Source organism: Aotus nancymaae, unplaced genomic scaffold, assembly GCF_030222135.1.
Source record: "Aotus nancymaae isolate 86718 unplaced genomic scaffold, 86718_ANA_hifiasm-v0.15.2.pri h1tg000033l, whole genome shotgun sequence".
Lineage (NCBI taxonomy): Eukaryota > Metazoa > Chordata > Mammalia > Primates > Aotidae > Aotus > Aotus nancymaae.
This window is the reverse complement of record NW_026988447.1, coordinates 55,437,017-55,456,350: the sequence shown is the minus strand read 5'-3', so window position 1 is coordinate 55,456,350 and position 19,334 is coordinate 55,437,017. Positions and strand designations below refer to the sequence as shown.

At 40.1% G+C, this 19,334-nt stretch overlaps 1 protein-coding gene across 3 annotated transcripts in view; it reads left to right on the top strand.

The window, feature by feature from the left end:
- The window catches only part of EGF (epidermal growth factor), a 97,002-nt gene that overhangs the window by 24,545 nt on the left and 53,123 nt on the right, over positions 1–19,334 (top strand). For all 3 annotated transcript variants that reach the window (XM_021676404.2, XM_021676403.2, XM_021676402.2), the window contains exons 4-7: positions 538–765; positions 1,508–1,710; positions 16,763–16,888; positions 18,620–18,742. In XM_021676404.2, the coding sequence (XP_021532079.2) occupies positions 538–765; positions 1,508–1,710; positions 16,763–16,888; positions 18,620–18,742 (680 nt within the window). The remainder of the gene's footprint in view (positions 1–537; positions 766–1,507; positions 1,711–16,762; positions 16,889–18,619; positions 18,743–19,334) is intronic.

Below are 19,334 nucleotides of genomic sequence, written 5' to 3'. Positions count from 1 at the left end.
ATATTCCATGGTGTATATGTGCCACATTTTTCCTGTCCAGTCTATCATCGATGGGCATTTGGGTTGGTTCCAGGTCTTTGCTATTGTAAACTGTGCTGCAATGAACATTCGTGTGCATGTGTCCTTATAGTAGAACGATTTATAATCCTTTGGATATATACCCAGTAATGGGATTGCTGGGTCAAATGGAATTTCTATTTCTAGGTTCTTGAGGAATCGCCACACTGTTTTCCACAATGGTTGAACTAATTTACACTCCCACCAACAGTGTAAATAAAACAGTTGCCTGCATTTCAACTGAGGCAGAATTCCTCCGTAAATATTCCTATCATGATGTTCTGCTGTAGAGGCATAATTCTCCTTCTGACTTGAAATTACTTGTAATGTCGCTAACAGGGCAGTGTATACTTGTTGAATACATTTTCATTCAAAATAGTCAAACTTGCCCTGTGCAAGAGCTGCTGAAACATTGAGAGAGCTGGCCGTTTAAGGCACTATATATTCATTTTTGCGTCCATGTAATGTGTTTGCCCTCAGGTTTCTATTTTGGTCTTCAGAGGTGGCTGGCAGCCTTCACAGAGCAGATCTCGATGGTGTGGAAGTGAAGGTTCTGTTAGAGACATCAGAGAAAATAACAGCTGTGTCACTGGATGTGCTTGATAAGCGGCTGTTTTGGATTCAGTACAACAGAGAAGGAAGCAATTCTCTTATTTGTTCCTGTGATTATGATGGAGGTTCTGTCCAGATGAGTAAGCATCACACACAGTAAGTTTCACTCTTGTTGTAAAATAAAACAATTGTCATTTGAAGTCCATGAGAGAAATTAATTTTACTTTTGTCAACGAAACTGATATAGTGGGTTAGCCCATAGATTATGAAGCCGAAAGATTTAAGTTCCGTCCCCAGATTTACCATGTTAGGTGAGTGACTCTGAGTAGGTTCTACAACTTCTTTTATGCTCAGTTTTCTTTAATGTGAGGATAATCATAGTATCTGTCTCTTGGGATTATTGTGAAGGGAAAATAAATGAATACAAACAAAAATAATTAAGAGTATTTGGCAAATAATAGTTCTCACATGTTGATATTAGTTATTCTATTTTGAATTATTATGTTATATATTTTTATCTTTCAAAGATTTGCTATCATGCCAGTTACTGACTTTCCAGTTTTGTGGTAAGAGACAGAAATTAGTCATGTGAAATCGGTGTCACTAGAAAGCCACTCTTAGCCTGTTCCTATCTGCTTCCCAATTTTCATCACACTTACTGGATGACTAACAGAAGAATGAGAAAATGGATCTGGAGCTAGAAATTATAACCTATTAGCTCAGAGTATGATGACATGAATAAAATTTTAAATTTAATCTACTTTTCTAAACTTGAATGAGAAACAATTGAAAAGGTAGGTGGTTGAAATTTGGATAATAAATTAAAATGAAGTGAAACTTTAATGAGCCAAGGAACAAATGTTCTGTTGTTCTTTTTTCTTTTGTGGTTGCTTTTTAGGCACAATTTGTTTGCAATGTCCCTTTTTGGTGACCATATCTTCTATTCAACATGGAAAACAAAGACGATTTGGATAGCCAACAAACACACTGGAAAGGATATGGTTAAAATTAACCTCAATCCATCATTCATACCACCTGGTGAACTGAGAGTAGTGCATCCACTCACACAGCCCAAGGCAGAAGATGATGCTCAGAAGCCTGGTGAGTCATCATTGACCTTGTGCGGGGTCTGACACATAGTTCCCACCCATTCACCCGCTCGAGCCAGACACAGAGGGATTATAGGGGAAAAAAATATTTTTTTCTTCAATCCTCATGTATTCTTAGTTGTAACAGACCCCTGTAAGAAAAGAGAGATTAACGAGAGAAAAACAAATAGAAGGCCAGGCATGGTGGCTCACACCTGTAATCTCTACACTTTGGAAGGCTGAGGTGGGACGATTGCTTGAGGCCAGGAGTTTGAGACTAGCTTGGACAACATAGCAAGACTCTGTCTCTACAAACAAAGAAAAAAAGAAAGAAAAACAAATGGAAATGCATTCACATGTACATTTTATATATACGTGGGAGATGCCTGCAGAATGAGTAGCTCTCCAAGAGGTGGCTTTAAATGCCAGCTTATATAATATCTTTAATAAAGAACAGTAAATTTTTAGAGAAGTGACAAGACAGAGGAAAAGGACGTTGAGTTTCTATGAGCAGCACCTTGGGGGAAGGCAAATAAATGGCAGATAAATGCTAATTAATAAAGCTTGTTAATGTAGCTACCTCTGCAGCCATTGCCAGGCCATAAGAATCCAAAGTTATCTTCAGTGGTTAACTTTTGTTATTCCTGATAGAGAGGGCGTACCTATTGCCTTTGTAAATCTATGTCTTGCACTGAGAGAGAGAGAGAAAGATAGAGATAGAGAGAGAGAGAGAGAGAGAGAGCGCTTTTCTGCATCTATTTCTTTTTAATTGTTTGAAACTCAGCAATCCTTCCTATTTTGGAATGGCATATTCTGGAGTCCTTCAGGGCCATCTTTGATTTTTCCCACTGTCTCACCCCCAATTTCTAATCCAACACCAAATCCATTTCATTCTACCTTCTAAATACATTTCAAATGCCCTCTTCTCTTCTCTACTGCCACCGCCATAGTCTAAACAGACAGGCACTTTTTGCTTGGCCTACTATAGTAGCCACTCAGCTGACCCTTCTGTTTTGTGAATCGGATCCATTCACTCTCCTGCATAAAATCCTTCAAAAGCTTTGCTTTGAACTTAGGTTGAAGTTCAGCATTTACCAGTCTCATCCATGTTGGACCAACATGCTCTAGTGATCTCTGCCCTCACTGGAATTTAGTGCAAGTCTTGCTGTAGCTCCTCAAACATGCTAATCTCCTTCCTTTCTTTAGGGTTTTGCAGTCACTCTTCCTTGGCTTAGACTTCTCTTCAGTTCTGAGCTTAAATGTTATGTCCTCAGATAGGTCTTCTCTGATAAGCCAATCAAAATAGGCCGCTTCACCTCTTACTTTTTCCTGGCACGCCCTTTGTTGAACTCATCGTGAACTGTAATTACGTTTGCTTTCTCCTTGGGCTCTTTCTCCCACTTGATTATAAGCACCATACAGGTAGGAACCATGTCTGTGTTTGTTTTTTTAGCCACCATATATACAGTAGATATTTATAAATAAATTAATTTTAGATGGTAAATGTTAGTAAAAGGTATGAATGATTGACTGAATCTAGTCACAGTCCCAAATTTCTACTTCTAAATGTAGTCTTCTCTGTTTAAATTCCTTAGCATGTAATTGTTTTTAAAAAGTTGTCATGCCTGTAATCCCAGCACTTTGGGAGGCTGAGGCGGACAGATCACTTGAGGTCAGGAGTTCAAGACCAGCCATGGTGAAATCCTGTCTCTACTAAAAATCCAAAAATTAGCCGGGCATGGTGGTGCATGCCTGTAGTCCCAGCTACTTGGGAGGCTGAGGCAGGAGGATTACCTGAACCCAGGAGGTGGAGGCTGCAGTGAGCCGAGATGGCACCACTGCACTCCAGACTGGGTGACAGAATGAGACTCTGTCTCAAATAAAAAATAAAAAATAAAAATACTTCATGAAATACTGCAGGGAGCCTACAGAAAGAAAAAGTTTTCAGACTTTTAAAAATTTGTTATAATCGTTAGGCTGCTCAATTTATGAGGCTGCCTCATAAATGATGTGACACTAACATCTCACCTCTATGTAAAATTTTTTTTGAAGAAGGTTTTAAAACATATTTAATGTTAGTCCTAAATAGCCCTCTAAAGTGCAGAAACAGAGATAGAATTGTTTATATGTTCTACTTTTTTTTTTTTTTTGAGATGGGGTCTCGCTCTGTCACCCAGGCTAGGGTGCAATGGTGCGATCTCAGTTCACTGCAACCTCCACCTCCCGGCTTCAAGTGATTCTCCTACTTCAGCCTTCTGAGTAGCTGGGATTACAGGCACCTACCACCACACCTGGCTAATTTTTGTATTTTTAGTAGAGATGGGGTTTTTCCAGGCTGGTCTTGCACTCATGACCTCAGGTGATCTGCCTGCCTCAGCCTCCCAAAGTGCTCGGGTTAGTGGCGTGAGCCACTGCGCCCAGCCTATATCTTCTACTTTCTACCTGTTGCATGCCACTAGGGTTTGGTGTAGTGTGGAAAATGTTAAGAACTGTAGGTCCCCGGTACAAGTAGCAAATAACTGTGTTCCTACCTGCCCTAGTCATAGCTCCTGAAGAGAGCTGTGAGGCTGAACAGAAGGACAAGCATGAGGTTGAGGCAGGGAGTCTGGAGTCAAGGCAGAATTGATGTTATCATCTCTTATACCCTCAGGAAGGTAACTAACAGTGATAATGCTTTTTATGTGGTTTCTTTAAAAACTTAGCTGGAGGAAGGCAGCAAATCACACTGCCACGTATGCACCTATGCAACAATCTTGCATGTTCTTCACATGTACCCCAAAACCTAAAATGCAATTAAAAAAAAACTTAGCTGGAAATTACAATTAAACTTCTGTATTGACTATGCTTTCAATACAAGTAGTGAGGAACTACAAAGAATAAAATAAATTCCAAGAGATGAAGTAATTATTCAGATGTTATAAGTGATTTATTTGAATTCACAAAGCAAGAGTTGCGGGACGCAGTTCATCTGCTGGTTGTAGCACCACGTTACATAGCAACAACCTAGTGGCAATGCTATCAAATAGACGGGTGAACCCATAATGGTAGTGTAGATAGTCTACACATGAAGGTAGTGAATCCGACACATTGCCAGATACCTTCCATTTCAGCTCAAGCTGTCTTCAGAGACAACTCATTGTCCGAGTGGTGATGACTCACAACAAAATCATAACCAACAACCATCATGAATAAGTATTTACTGAGTTCCATTCATAATAGTTAGAGATATGTCTACCGTCATCACCACCCTCTCTTACGTTTACATGTAACCTCAGAATTTTCAAAGTGTTTTCATGGGCTTTAGGTTATCGGTTTTTCACAGCAATGTTGTAAGACAGGAAGGGAAGGGATAATTGTACTCATTTTGTAATCAAGAAACCTGAAGAAATAGAGCACCTTTTCCGCGATTACACAGCTAGTTAATGATGAATGTGGGGGAAAATTTCCTATCATCAGTCTCACAGTTTAGTGTTCTTCCTACCATAAAAATATTCTCTCTTCAGAGCCCCTCACTACTCAGCCTCTGTGACAGGGAGTTCAAATAGGATAACTGAAAGCATGAATTTTGGAAGAAAATTTACAATGATTCACTAAAGAGCAGCCCCAAACAAGGTGGCAAATAATAGAATTTGATTGGAAAGCCTCTGCCAGCTGCAGAGCCACAGACAAACTTGGAACCTGGAAGACAGTTGGCATTGGAGATTGTCTCCAGTTACTGACTAAGATGTGCTTCACACATACTCCAAGTGCGAAGGACTTTTGATTTCAAGGGCACTGTTACTTTGGCCATCATTGATTAGGTGTAAAATGTTTTAGTGTCTTAGAAAGCAGGAATTCTTTTCCTGTGATGTAGGGTCTATGGATCTCTTGATTTCATGTGTTAGATGAAAATATGCAATGTTCCAACTAGGGAGATGGTATGTAAAATTTATCAGGTTTTCGATGTGTCTGACATCCTTCAGATTTTTTTTTAGACGATGTCTGGTTCTGTTGCCCAGGCTGGAGTGCAGTGGCACTATCTCAGTTCACTTCAACCTCTATCTCCCAGCCTCAAGCAATCCTCTTGCCTCAGCCTCCTGAGTAGCTGGGATTACAGGCGTGCATCACCACACCCGGCTAATTTTTTTGTATTTTTGGTAGAGCGAGGTTTCACCATATTGCCCAGGCTGGTCTCAAACGCCTGAGCTCAAGCGATCTGCCTGCCTCCCAAAGTGCTGGGATTACAGACGTGAGCCACCGTGCCCAGCCCATCCTTCATATTTAAAGACATACTTCTCTAGAGGCTGGTTAGTTCCTCCTGGATATTATGCCTAAATTGCAGCTCCTCTGGTGATCTGGAAAGTACTACTTTGGTTTACAAAGCATTTAGTAGTGAAACTACTTCAATGAAGAATTAACAGAAAAATCATATAACCTGGTTGGTATTATTTTTGTTATAAAATATAAATATTTATACAAATATGAGTATCAATAAGCTTACTTCTTACAAAATGTCTAAATTATCATTTATTGAAGCATGTTCTACAAAACTCTAGTTTGATGGGATTTAATGAAGTTACTTAGGGCAAAAAAACCTTTCAGGGCCAAGCGATTTAGAGACGCTGTGTTCAATAAAGTTGAATGAGTTTTTTCTCAAGTGAAATTTCTCAGAACCATTCATATGGTTATGTGCATCATTGCTCTCTAAAGGTGACACAACCCATGGCATTTTTCTGTTTTATTTCCTATGCAGCTGCCCATAGGACTCTTGAATCTATTATTTGTAGCTCAGACCTCTTTTTTTTTTTTTTTTTTTTGAGCTCTAGACAAATTTTTTTTTTTTTTAAAAAGGACTCAGGCATAATGAGTGTCAAGTTGCAAAGATTGGCTACAGAGTTAAGCTACAGAGAAAACTGATTTAAAATGTGGGAATTTATTCATAATATACAAAAAGGAGCAGCCCTGGTGAAGACTGTCTGGCAAAGGCAAGGGAGGGCCCTACAAAGGTAAAACTTCACGCAGAAGATTGATTTGTTGGTTTGAATAAGTCCTTGACTTGTAGATTCAGGTTGTCTGGTTCTGGAGGAGTTTCATGCTGCAGGTATCTGAGCCCCAAGTCAAAGTAATAGAGCCACAGTTTCACCATCAGGCTGTTTTTTGATGATCTGACCAGTTTCCTGAAGAGCAGTTGCCCTGGTCCTTCTTCTGGGCCATGCCTTCCAAGCTCAGGGTCCTGCAGTGGGCACATAAAATGCATGTGTTTGGGCTCAGTAAAAATAGCCTTATGAAGGCCCTTATTATTGTCTGCCTTGTAAGCTTGTCTACTTGGATTTCTTGCAAGTGTTTCAGGCTCAGAGAAAATAACTGACCTACCAAATTTCACCTCCCACTCCCCAACTCCTCTCCCACTAGTGTAATCAGCTCAGTGAGTGGCATCACTCTCTACCCCTTCTCCCAAAGCAGAAACCTAGGAGTTGCCTTTTCCTTCCTTTTTCTCACTCCCATTCCGTGAAATCAATCTCTGCATCCCAACCATTCTACCCCTTACGATCTAACCACTGTGCCCTTCCTTTAGGGTTCTCTCTCCAGTATCCTCCTGATTAGTATCCCTATCTCCATTTTCTCTGCTGCAGGGAGCATAATCCCTCAAAAAAGAGGGCCCAGTCATGTCACTCTTTGATGAAAAGCTGCTGACAGTTCCTAATCATCAGTAATTAAAGTGTAGTCTCTTCCTCAGGCTCACCAAGCCTTCTGCTTATTTGTCAGCTTCTCTCACCCTTGTTTATATCACATTCTGTGTGGCAGCCATCCTTAAAGATGTACTTTCCTTTCATGGGGCACACTTATGCTCTCCTCCAGCCTGGTCCACATGCTCGGGAACTTTCCTTCTCCTTCCCTTCACTGCCTGTCGCTCCTCATCCTCTGAGAAACAGCTCCAACATGACTTCCTTCAGGAACACCTTCCCTGATCCACTGTGAGCCTAAGTTAGCTGTTCCAGAGAATGTGTTCTCAGGGAATGTGTTCTCAGGGAATGTCTTCAATCATGTGACACTTAACCATGCTTCGCTGTAGTTGTCTGTCTTTCTATATTCCTTAGTCCTTGGAGGACAGGGAATATAACTCTCCGTTGCATTCCCAATGCCTAAAGGACTTTAATAAACGAGTTGAAAAAACAAGTGAGCCAGGCATGGTGGCTCACATCTGTAGTCCCAGCACCTTGGGAGGCCACAGCGGGTGGATCTCTTGAGACCCTATCTCTACCAAAAAAAAAAAAAAAAAAAAAAAATACAAAAATTAGCTGGGTGTGGTGGTATGTACCTGTAATCCAAGTTATTTGGGAGGCTGAGGCAGGAGAATCACTTGAACTCGGTGGGCAGAGGTTGCAGTGAGCCGAGACTGGGCCACTGCACTCCAGCCTGGGCAACAGAGCCAGACTCCGTCTCAAACCCCACACCTGCCAAAAAAAAAAAAAAAAAAAGTGCGAAAAAAAATTCTTCAGCACCCTGTCTCCTAAAAAATAAAATAAGGAACAAGTTTTAAAGGTGTGTAATATCTGAGTACATGGGTTTTTGTTGTTGTTTGTTTTAATTAGAATTTGAAAAACCCATCTAAGTACATAGTGACTCTTGGTTCACAGAGATAGCACGATTATTGCATGTGTACAAAATTGTCTGCTCTTGTCATAATTTAAGGGCTTTCCTTACACTATCTCACTTAAGCTTTACAACAGCTCTATTAATTAGGTGTGATAATTAGTATAATATTCTAAATTAAAAGTTTTGAGGTTTAGAGACGTCACAATAGCTTGTTCAAGGTTACAGAGCAGTGGAATTGGGATTTGAACCTAGACACACTGATACCATGCTGCCTCTCCTATTATCTATCATTCCATGTTATAGATGTGCCTTATTTGTTTTGGGAAAACCTATAGTTCAGCATATCATTCTCTATCTGTGGCTTCCTGGTAGTTAAATGCTTCAGTTTGAACTGATGATGGTGTCAAAACCTTATTTCTCTCTTTTTAAAATTTTAATTTTTTTCAATTTTAGAAACTTAAAATCTTTCTCTTTTTCTCTCACTTCTTACCTGGCTGTTCGAAAAAAAAGGCACAGAATGGATCCCACATTTTTTGTTGGCATGATTAAACTTATTAGCCGGTTATCCTGGCTGCCCTGACACCTACACTATTATCTTAATCTCAGAAATAGTGTGGGAACATTTTTGTACACATGTTAATGACAATTATTTCAAGTTCAACTTCTGGGGATTTTACAACTAGTTTACTGCTCTTAGATATGTTGTAAAAGGTCCAAATATTTTGCTTTATTCTGTATTTTTTAAATGTAGATTTCAGTTTTAAGCTCATAAGAGAGCTTCAAAAGCATATTCTTTGGGAAATGAAGGTAATTTATTACCAGCACTGCGTAAAATACTTTACATTCATTTCATGCACAAAAAGATGGCTGAATTTAATTCTGTGAGTTCATGAAGGATAATTGTCTCCACCTGGAAATGTACTTCCTTCTGGAAGCAATTAGTATAGCTAAAATTGCCAAGGTGGGGGTCTGATTCATTTTGATTATTTTGTTGCTGGAGTGTCTATTATACAATTTTGGTTATTTGGAAACCCGTGTAAAAGAATCATCATAGAAAGATGAATGTTTAGTTCATGTAATTTTAAATTATTAGTTTAAGCACATAAAATTCTGTTATTCTTCATGGAAATATTAGTAAAATATGGATTGCTATCTTTTCTTAACATCATTTATAGTTACTGACATTTTCTTAGTGACTAGAGTCACATTTACAAGGATACATGCCATTACAGCCGGCATAGGACTGGTTTGGGGCAAAGCTGAGTTCGCCCTGACACCAAATGGCTGCCATTTGAAATGTCTTCTAAATACTTGAAATTGCTCTTTATGATTTTTATGTTTTCTTTCTTGCTGCTGGTTCTCACATCTTGCAGGTTTTCACATGCCTGGCTGTGGCTTCTGTTTATTTTCTAACCTGAGGCTTTTTCTTGCCACTTGTTTGTTCAGGAAACCAAGTCATAAGTCCTATAGAATTTTCCGCTTTCTGGATTTTGCAGATTATATCCCCATGTGTCATTTAACATCTTTGTCTAACTTCCTTGTTACCTGTAAACTGGTAGTTTAGTCTTAGAAATCTGACCAGAATCGGATTGTTTGCAAGAATGCTTTGTGGGTGGCACTGCAGGTGGTTCTGTAAGCTTCCCCATTGCACCACATTAAAGGCACATAGGGCTGGTTCTTATTCTTGTTCATGACGTTCAAAATTAATTAACATTTCAGGAGTCGCCAGCCTGCTCCAGCCACTGCAAGTTTCCCATCAGATTTTTAATTAATGGTTTTAGAAGCTATTGGTTATCATTGCCTGGACCTATTTTTTTATTAGACGTTCAAGGCAATGACATTCTAATTCTATCACTGTTTATGCATATATTAGCTGGGATTCTCATACAAAAAAAGAACCTTTCCAAATCAGATATATGATTATCCTAAAGAGGAGGAGCTTTTATAGGAAAGGTAAAATTCAGTGTTTGATCCTGTTTCTTAATTTACCTGTTTTCAACATAAAAAGTTAGTGTCCTTACCCTCCAGGATCCTCCAAAGGTCACTTTTTCTTTAAGCATCACTATAAAGTCATGGATTTTAAAAAATAATTGACATATTTTTATTCACTGTAATTATTACGATTTTCATACTCAAATTATACCATTTATCTCTGGAAGGAGCCCTGACGTGGGGTTTCTAGTCTGTGTGGGAAATTACCTGCTGTCTCCCAGCCATTGACACTGGCACTCTGGAATGCAAGGTTAAGGTTACATCTGGGCTCAGTAAGAAAGAACACTGGACTCACGTAGCCACTTCTGTCATTCGTGAATGTGGGTGGGGTGCAGTGGTGACAGTGGGAGTGGAGGCATACACGCCTTGTCTTTTTAAAATGTATTTTTAATGATGGATACGTCATGGTTGTACATATATGTCATACCTTGTATTTTCCATCTTCCTGCTATGGGCAGCCAAATCGCCAGAAATGAGAATACAATAAGAAAAGACGCAATGGGCTGGAAGGGCTCTTCTAAGAGTTAAAAGCATTATTATTTTTCTATTATTTTTGAGACAGAGTCTTGCTCTGTCACCCAGGCTGGAGTGTAGTGGCATGATTTCGGCTCACTTCAACCTCCACCTCCCGAGTTGTTCAAGCATTTCTCATGTCTCAGCCTCCCGACTAACTGGGACTACAGGTGCCCACCACCATGCCTGGCTAATTTTTGTGTTTTTAGTAGAGATGGGATTTCACCATGTTGGCCAGGATGGTCTCGAGCTCGTGGCCTCAGGTAGTCTACCCGCCTTGGCCTCCTAAAGTGCTGGGATTACAGGTGTGAACCACTGCACCTGGCCAGAAGCATTTTTAAAGTGCTTTAAGTTTGTTGATTTGTTTGCTTTTTGATTCCTAAAAGTGTACAGATGGATATGATACTAAGTGGCTGAATTCTGGCTAGGTAAGTTTTGTCTTTTTGTACTGTGGTTAGGAATTCCAATAGCACAGAATGGCCATTCTTGTATTTTCTTCCTTGTACTTCTATTAACTCACAGGAATACACTTCTATACTGTTCAGTTTGAGAAGTTTTTTGAGGAAGTCGAGGCAGTCATTTATTGAGAACTCATTAATGATAAAGACAATAACAAATGAAGCAAAAATATAACCAGGCTTTTATAGACATTTCATAAAATTAACATATGTTTTATGTGCATGTTTATACAAATGCATAAATATAAACACACACGCATAGAATTGTACATATGTGGTAAAAAGAGAGGGGTTGGAGTCAAAGGGCTTGGAATAGAGTCCCAGTTCTACACTCTATTTTCTATGTGATCCTTAACAAGGCACTATTTCCTCATCTGTAAAATGGAAGATGATACTTGCTCTGCGTAGCTCAAGGGCTTGTTATGAAAATGAAATGTGATAAATATAAATACTTTACAAAGTATTATTCAGAATTTTTTTATGTGCTAAATATTGGGGATGCCAAATATTTAGTTATGACTTTAGAATGACCAAACTTAATGGGTTTGAATGGAAGAGACTAGAAAGGCTTTGTTGATGAGGTGAGTCTTTTTTTTTTTTTTTTTGAGACAGAGTCTCACTCTGTCACCCAGGCTAGAGTGCAGTGGCGCAATCTTGGCTCGCTGCAGCCTCCACTTCCTGGGTTCAAGTAATTCTCCTGCCTCAGCCTCCTGAGTAGCTGGGACTACAGGCACACACCACCATGCCCAGCTACTTTTTGTATTTTTAGTAGAGACAGGGTTTCACCATGTTTGCTAGGATGGTTTTGATCTCTTGACCTTGTGATCCGCCTGCCTCAGCCTCCCAAAGTGCTGGGATTACAGGTGTGAGCCACTGCGCCCAGCCAGTGAGTCTTTCTTTTTTTTTTTGAGACAGAGTCTTGCTCTGTCGCCCAGGCTAGAGTGCAGTGGCACGGTCTCGGCTCACTGCAACCTCCGCCTTCCAGGTTCAAGTGATTCTCCTGCTTCAGCCTCCCGAGTAGCTGGGACTCTTGGAATTTGAGGTAGACAAAGATATGATTAGTGGAAAAAAGCAAGTAACGAAATCCCAAGTGCCTTGTTTCAGAACTAGGCCAGGGTAAAATCTACCGATTCACTTGGTGATAGTAAAGCTCATGAGTGCCTGTGTGCTAGCCAGGCAGTTACTGCAGGTGCAGTTGGTGGTGGACATTAAACTCCATAATTAGGAGCTTTAATCGATCTCAGAGGACATTAAGCCTCATTGCTCAGCTCTGAGAAGGAGTGTTATCTGAGGTCAGTCTCAGTGCAGCAGTCTCAGTGCTGGCTTTGGCCTATTTTGAAGCTAAAGAACAGCAGAAGATTAAGGAGATTAAAGAAAATATAACCTTCAATCCTCTGTGTTTTGCCACTACCTAAAATGACCCTTTAAAGTATTTAGTGTCTGAATTCAGGTCACATCATCAGCACAACTAGGCAGAGGAGAATAGTGATTTCTTTCCTGCCTATGTTCATTATTGAAGAGTGATATATATTGTTAATAAGCATCACTAAAACCATCAGCAGCATGGCATAGTGGAAAAAGCACTAGGCTAGCATCTTGTGACAATCTGCTTGAGTTCTAGCTCTAAGGTTGATTAGAACTTTAAGGAAAAAACAAATAGGGAGTTAGATTGCAGGTGACATGATCACAGGGATTTTTTGTGGATGTGTTCTAGATGTTTACTGGATGCCTGTGTTGTAAAAGGCAGCATGCTAGGTGTTACTGGGACTATAAACGTGAATAGGATACACGCCTTATCCTCAGAAATTTATCAGTGGAAAAAGATGCATACACATAATAGTGGTGGTGGCAATGGTGATGATCATCAGAACAGACACAAATCCAGGGAAGACGTAGGAGAAAGATACGGGGAAAAAGGAAATATGTATTGGATCTGGAAGAACAAAGCATTTTCTCTACCCAAGACAATAGTTGTTTTCTTCATTAGACAGTTTGATTTTCTGTTACCAGACTATAAGCAGTAATTAAGGTTTGATAATGTTTAGATGTATAAACTCAGAAGAATTTATCACAAACATTTAATTCGGTTTATAACTACAGAATTTTTTTAAAGGAGGGATCTCAGTGAATATCTATTTCAACTAGTTTATTTCATGAATTAGGAAACTTAGGTCAAAGAGATAAAGTGATAATGCTGTAAAAGGAAGAACCAAGACAAAACTCAGTTTTCCTGATTCGTAATCCAGTGATCATCCAGCATGCTGAGTTTGGAAAGATTTTTATGAGGCAAAGAAAAGATTTTTATAAGAAGCATAATCTTTCAGTTTTTTGTTACTTCAAGAAAGTGGTAGTATTTCAGTGCTATTGAAAGGCCAACTCAGGCTGGGCACCATGGATCATGCCTGGAATCCCAGAACTTTGGGAGGCCAAGCTGGGGTGGATCACGTGAGGTCAGAAGCTCAAGACCAGCCTGACCAACATGGTGAAACCCTGTCTCTACTAAAAATACAAAAAATTAGCCAGGCATGGTGATGGGAGCCTGTAATCTCAGCTACTCAGGAGGCTGAGGCAGGAGAATCGCTTGAACCCAGGAAACAGAGGTTGCAGTGAGCTGAGATCACGCCATTGCACTCCAGCCTGGGCAAAAAAAAAAGGCCAACTCAAACCCTTCTGGATTTTTGTTGTTGTTAACTTGTAAAGTTCATAAAAACAAAAGTTAAACATGTTACTCCTTCTTAAAAAGACATTTAAAGTGGATGAATTTTCTCTCTCCAATATTTACAAGTTTCTAATTTTAGTTATTCACTTTTAAAATTTAGGCCATTTTATTTTTAAATTTTGCTTAAAATTTTGATAGTTTAAGTGAAGCATATGGAACATGAAAAATAATGTGATTATACATGTATAATTGGATAAAAACCATAGGAAAGAAATAAAATTTTTGGAATCAATTATCCACAAGACCAGTCAATATAAATCTTAACTGATTTAGCAGGTAATACTGCAATGGTATTGAGAGTTGACAAGACTGATTTTGCACTTAATTCTGTCAAGAGATTTGAAAAAACAGGTTTAAAATAACAAAGGAAGTAACACAGACTAGCCAATTGCTTGTAACTAAGATGAAGGTGTAATGTTTCACTAGTACATTAGGCCAGTGTTTCTCAAAGTGTGGTGCGAGGCAGCCTCCTGACATCATCATCACTCCTGATTCTGTAAAAATGCAGATTCCCGAGCCTTTGATTGATGAAATCAGAATCTCTGGAGGGTGGCATACTCAATATACACTAGGGACATTTTCAAGGGGGCAAGAATATGTTTCTACTGAATCTTACTGTTATTGGTCATGTCTAGTGACGTTAAATAAAATTTGTGGAAGACAACTGATTTGGACTGAGCTCCTGCAATAGATCGCAACAGACCAAACCAAAATGAAGTCGTGCATGCTAAAATTCCACATCACCGAACCAAAACTAACTCGTTTATCTGATTTTCTAAGGGATCAGGAGAGAGACGATAGCCAAATCCCCAAATAGGTCAGTTTTAACTGGTACGATAAGGAAATCCCATCTGGTTTAACCTTTATGAGGAAAGTAACCTGACATAAACTGATGTTAACCAATCCACTATTTGTATCATGCTGTTTCCTTGTTCTCACTCGAGCTACATAGCAAAAGTGACTATGCTGCCACACCCAGTATAGCATCTGTCTATTTTTAGGTAAGATGTTGCCCAATTCATGAATCCCAAATAAAAGTCAATTTGATCATTGAATTAAATTTGTTGAAATTTTATCTTTACAGATTTGAAATAGAAGGAAATGGGTACAGACGGCAGAGACTTCTTTATTAGTAGATAACAGATCTGAGAAACCAAACCTACTTGGAGAACAGTCTCAGGCCCTCTGCCTGCTTTGCTCAGGCTCTTTCTGATTTGTTTCCTGTGTCCTTCCTGGCAATGCTGGTGTTCTTAGCAGTCCTTTCCTCAGGCCCTCAGCTCTTCCCATGATACATCAGCTCTAGCTGATTTTAACAATGCCATGACTTCAGAATCCACGACCCCAATAGTTTTCCTTGGCCTTCACCTCTCGCCAGACCTCTGACCTCTGCATCTACCTGCATTCTAGGTATCTGCCCTCACACTCAAGCTTACCCCTGTATTTCCCATAGTATTTTACAATGGTCCTATTGTTTCTAAAATGGGCAAAAAATAAGGTGCAAAAGAGACAAACATCTCATTAACTTTTTGGAAAGAGATATACAGTTGTCCCTCAGTATCCATGGGGGATTGGTATCCCCCGAGATGCCTAAATCTGCAGATGCTCAAGTCCCTAATATAAAATGATGTATTTACATATAACCTAGGCACACCTTCCCATATACTCTAAATCATCTCTAAATTACTTATAATACCTAATACAAAGCTTACATCACTTCATTTCTGTGAATTCAACATAGTGTTTGGCATGTGGCAGATTCGTTTTGCTTATTGGAACTTTGCTTTGTGGAATTTTTTTCTCAAGTATTTTCAGTTCTGGGTTGGTTGAATCCACAGATATGGAGGGCCAACTGTAGGTGTCACTAGTTTGGCCCTTGATTCTGGCTCAAAAATCGGTGGTACCAAATTGACCACTTGTTCAATATAGCTGGCTAATTCAACTCACCGAGCAGATTTTACTGTTTACTATGGGATATTTGGAACACATGGGATGCTGGCAGCAATAACTTCAGAACTTTGAGGATCAGAGATATGGCAATGGTGTGTATTAAGTCTGAAAAATATTCATTAAATAACGATATTAAAAACAGCTAAGTAGCATACATATCTAACATATAAATATGACACTTAAAAGGTATTCTTGGCCAGGCGCGGTGGCTCACGCCTGTGATCCCAGCACTTTGGGAGGCTGAGGGGGGCATATCACTTGAGGTCAGGAGTTCTAGACCAGCCTGGCCAACATGGTGAAACCCTGTCTCTACTAAAATTACAAAAATTAGCCAGCTGTGGTGGTGTGCACCTGTAATCCTAGCTACTTGGGAGGCTGAGGTAGGAGAATAGCTTGAACACAGGAGGCTGAGGTTGTAGCGAGCCAAGATTGTGCCACTGTACTCCAACCTGGGTGACAGAGGGAGACCCTGTCTCAAAAAAAAAAAAAAAAAAGCATTCTTAGATTTGAATCTTTTTTAATATTTTAAACAGATATTCCATTTTCAGAATTCTTTTTGTGATAAAAGTAAATTAGAATGAAAAAGCTAGTAAGTAGTGTTTAGTATTCACAACCTAAGAAATGACATCTCCAGCTAATCAGGACGCCCAATCCCGAGAGCTTTGGAGAAGTAATACAATTAGAGAAAAAAGTGGGCTTTGGGATGCTGTGGAGTCTGGGCTCTGGCTAAATTTGCCTCCGTGAGAGACGCCCCTACAGTCATTGCAGGGAAATAAGACCTCTTAAGAACCAGGAAGAGATTTAGCAGTGTCCTCTGTCAAAACACGGCCCCACTCCAAATAAACCATCTTCTCTTTTAGAGCAGAAACTTTGCAAATCGAGGAAAGGAAACTGCAGCAGCACTGTGTGTGGACAAGACCCCCAGTCCCACTTGTGCACATGTACAGAGGGATACGCCTTAAGTCAAGACCGGAAGTACTGTGAAGGTAATGGAAGAGTCGCTGCTTGAGTGGAGGAATGCCTAGCTGAGCCAGCAGCTTGTCTTCAGTGGGCCAGCCAGAGCCTCAGTTGGAAACCTTCAAGTCCATGCTGCCCCTCCCCCACACAACCCCTGAAGACTATTTTTTATTTATTTTTTCTTGTTCGTAAAGCCTTTATAATACTTTCATATCTTCTTTATATCTTGTGTTTCTAGATCAAACACTCTGAGAGGATGCTTAGGGATTGATGTAAGTCAGGGATTCTCTAAGTGGATTCTACCCACCTCTCTGTTTGTGTGCAAAATTTCAGTACATGTACATTTTTAGGAGAGTGGTTTCTTAGCAATCATAGATTCTCAAAGAGTATGTGACTCTTATCTTATCCCATGAAGATCTAGTAGGAAGCTTGGGAAACTGAACCAGTCTGGTTGTCTAGGGATCCTCCTCTTTTGAGACTCTGGACCAAGTGCAATGAACCCAGGAGAAATACTATGTCTCTTTTTCCTGGAAGGTGTAGTAGTGCAGTGATGAAAAGGATCCAATGACTGCAGCACCCATCCAGTGGAATTAGTTGGGGTGAGACCTCAGGTAAATCTAGCATCTGCCTGATAATTATAACTCCCTCTGGACCAATGGATGGAAGCCATGGCATAGAGAGGGTGAGCTGGAAGGCTGGGGCTTCAGCCAGAATAAAACTGCTGGAGAAGGTTTCCACATTTAGGGGAAGGGCTCCAGTCAGTCTTGAAGGGTGACGAGCACAACAAGAAATGACCTAAGCTGGGGCCGGGCACGGTGTCTCATGCCTGTAATCCCAGCACTTTGGGAAGCTGAGGCGAGTGGATCACTTGAGGTCAGGAGTTCAAGACCAGCTTGACCAACATGGTGAAACCCTGTCTCTACTAAAAATACAAAAATTAGCCGGGCATGGTGGCTTGCACCCGTTATCCCAGCTACTCAGGAGGCTGAGGCAGGAGAAACACTTGAACCTGGGAGGCAGAGGTTGCAGTGAGCCAAGATCGTGCCACTGCACTCCAGCCTGGGCGACAGAGTGAGACTCCATCTCAAAACAAAAAAAAAGAAAAAGAAAAAAGAAATGTCGTAAGCTTGTAAAGAGCTTTCAAGAGTCCCTAACGTAAATGGCATGCTATATCTTTTCAAGGGAAATACTACTACATTTTTTCCAAGGGTAATTCTAATATGAAAATCTGTATTTGAAACTATAAGCTGGGCCAGACATGGTGACTCACACTTGTAATCCTAGCACTTTTGGAGGCCAAAGCAAGATCACTTGAGTCCAGGAGTTTGAGATCAGCCTGAGCAACATAGCAAAACCCCATCTCTACAAAAAAACACAAAAATTAGCTGAGTGTTGTGGTGCAACAGCTGAGTAGTAGTCCCAGCTACTCAGGAGGCTGAAGTGGGAGGATCGTTCAAGCTCAGGAAGCAGAGGCTGCAGTGAGCCAAGATCGTGCCATAGCACTCCAGCCTGGGCGACAGAGCCAGACTCTGTCTCAGGAATAACAAAATGCATAAAATGTGACAGATTAGAAATGGCTTTTATCATCATTTCATTGACTTCTTTTGCCCTTTGCTAGAGTGTGGAAAACACCTTGCCGCGATCAATTACAGCATATACAAGTATGAGACACCCTACGTTGTGATGACTTGTTAGTGATAGCACAATTTATTTTCAAAAAGTAAACCATTTGAATGTATTTTGCTGTTGCCATTGTGCAGATGTTAATGAATGTGCCTTTTGGAATCATGGCTGTACTCTTGGGTGTAAAAACATCCCTGGATCCTATTACTGCACATGCCCTGTAGGATTTGTTCTGCTTCCTGATGGGAAACGATGTCATCGTAAGTCACAGCAACCAGTATTTATTGCATTATTTTTCTTCATTTTTAATATGTTTCTAAGGTGGCTATGATCTGGGCTTGTGATCTTTAATCAGAATTACCTTGGAGTTTTGTTTTGTTTGGCTTTTTAAAACATGGATGACTGCCAGCCTGGGCACCATGGTGAGACCCTGTCTCTGCTAAAAATATTTTAAAAAATTAGCCAAGCATGTTGGCCCATACTTGCGGTCCCAGCTACTCAGGAGGCTGAGGCAGAAGGATTGCTTGAACCTGGCAGGTGGAGGCTGCAGTGGGCTGAGATAAAGCCACTGCACTTCAGTCTGGGTGATGGAGTGAGAGCCTGTCTCAAAAAACAAAACAAAACCAAACCCATGGATGACTGGACTCTACCCCAGACCTATCAATCAAAACCTCTAGGGTTGGGAAACAAATCATCTGTCATCTATCTATTATCGATATTTTCCTGTTTCTTTGTCTGTATTACCTTATATTTCATTGTCTCTCGCTTTTATTTTAATTTTTAAAAATAACTATTGGGTACTATATTTCATTGCATATCGCTAAAGGATAGGCATGTAAAAAACATAATCAT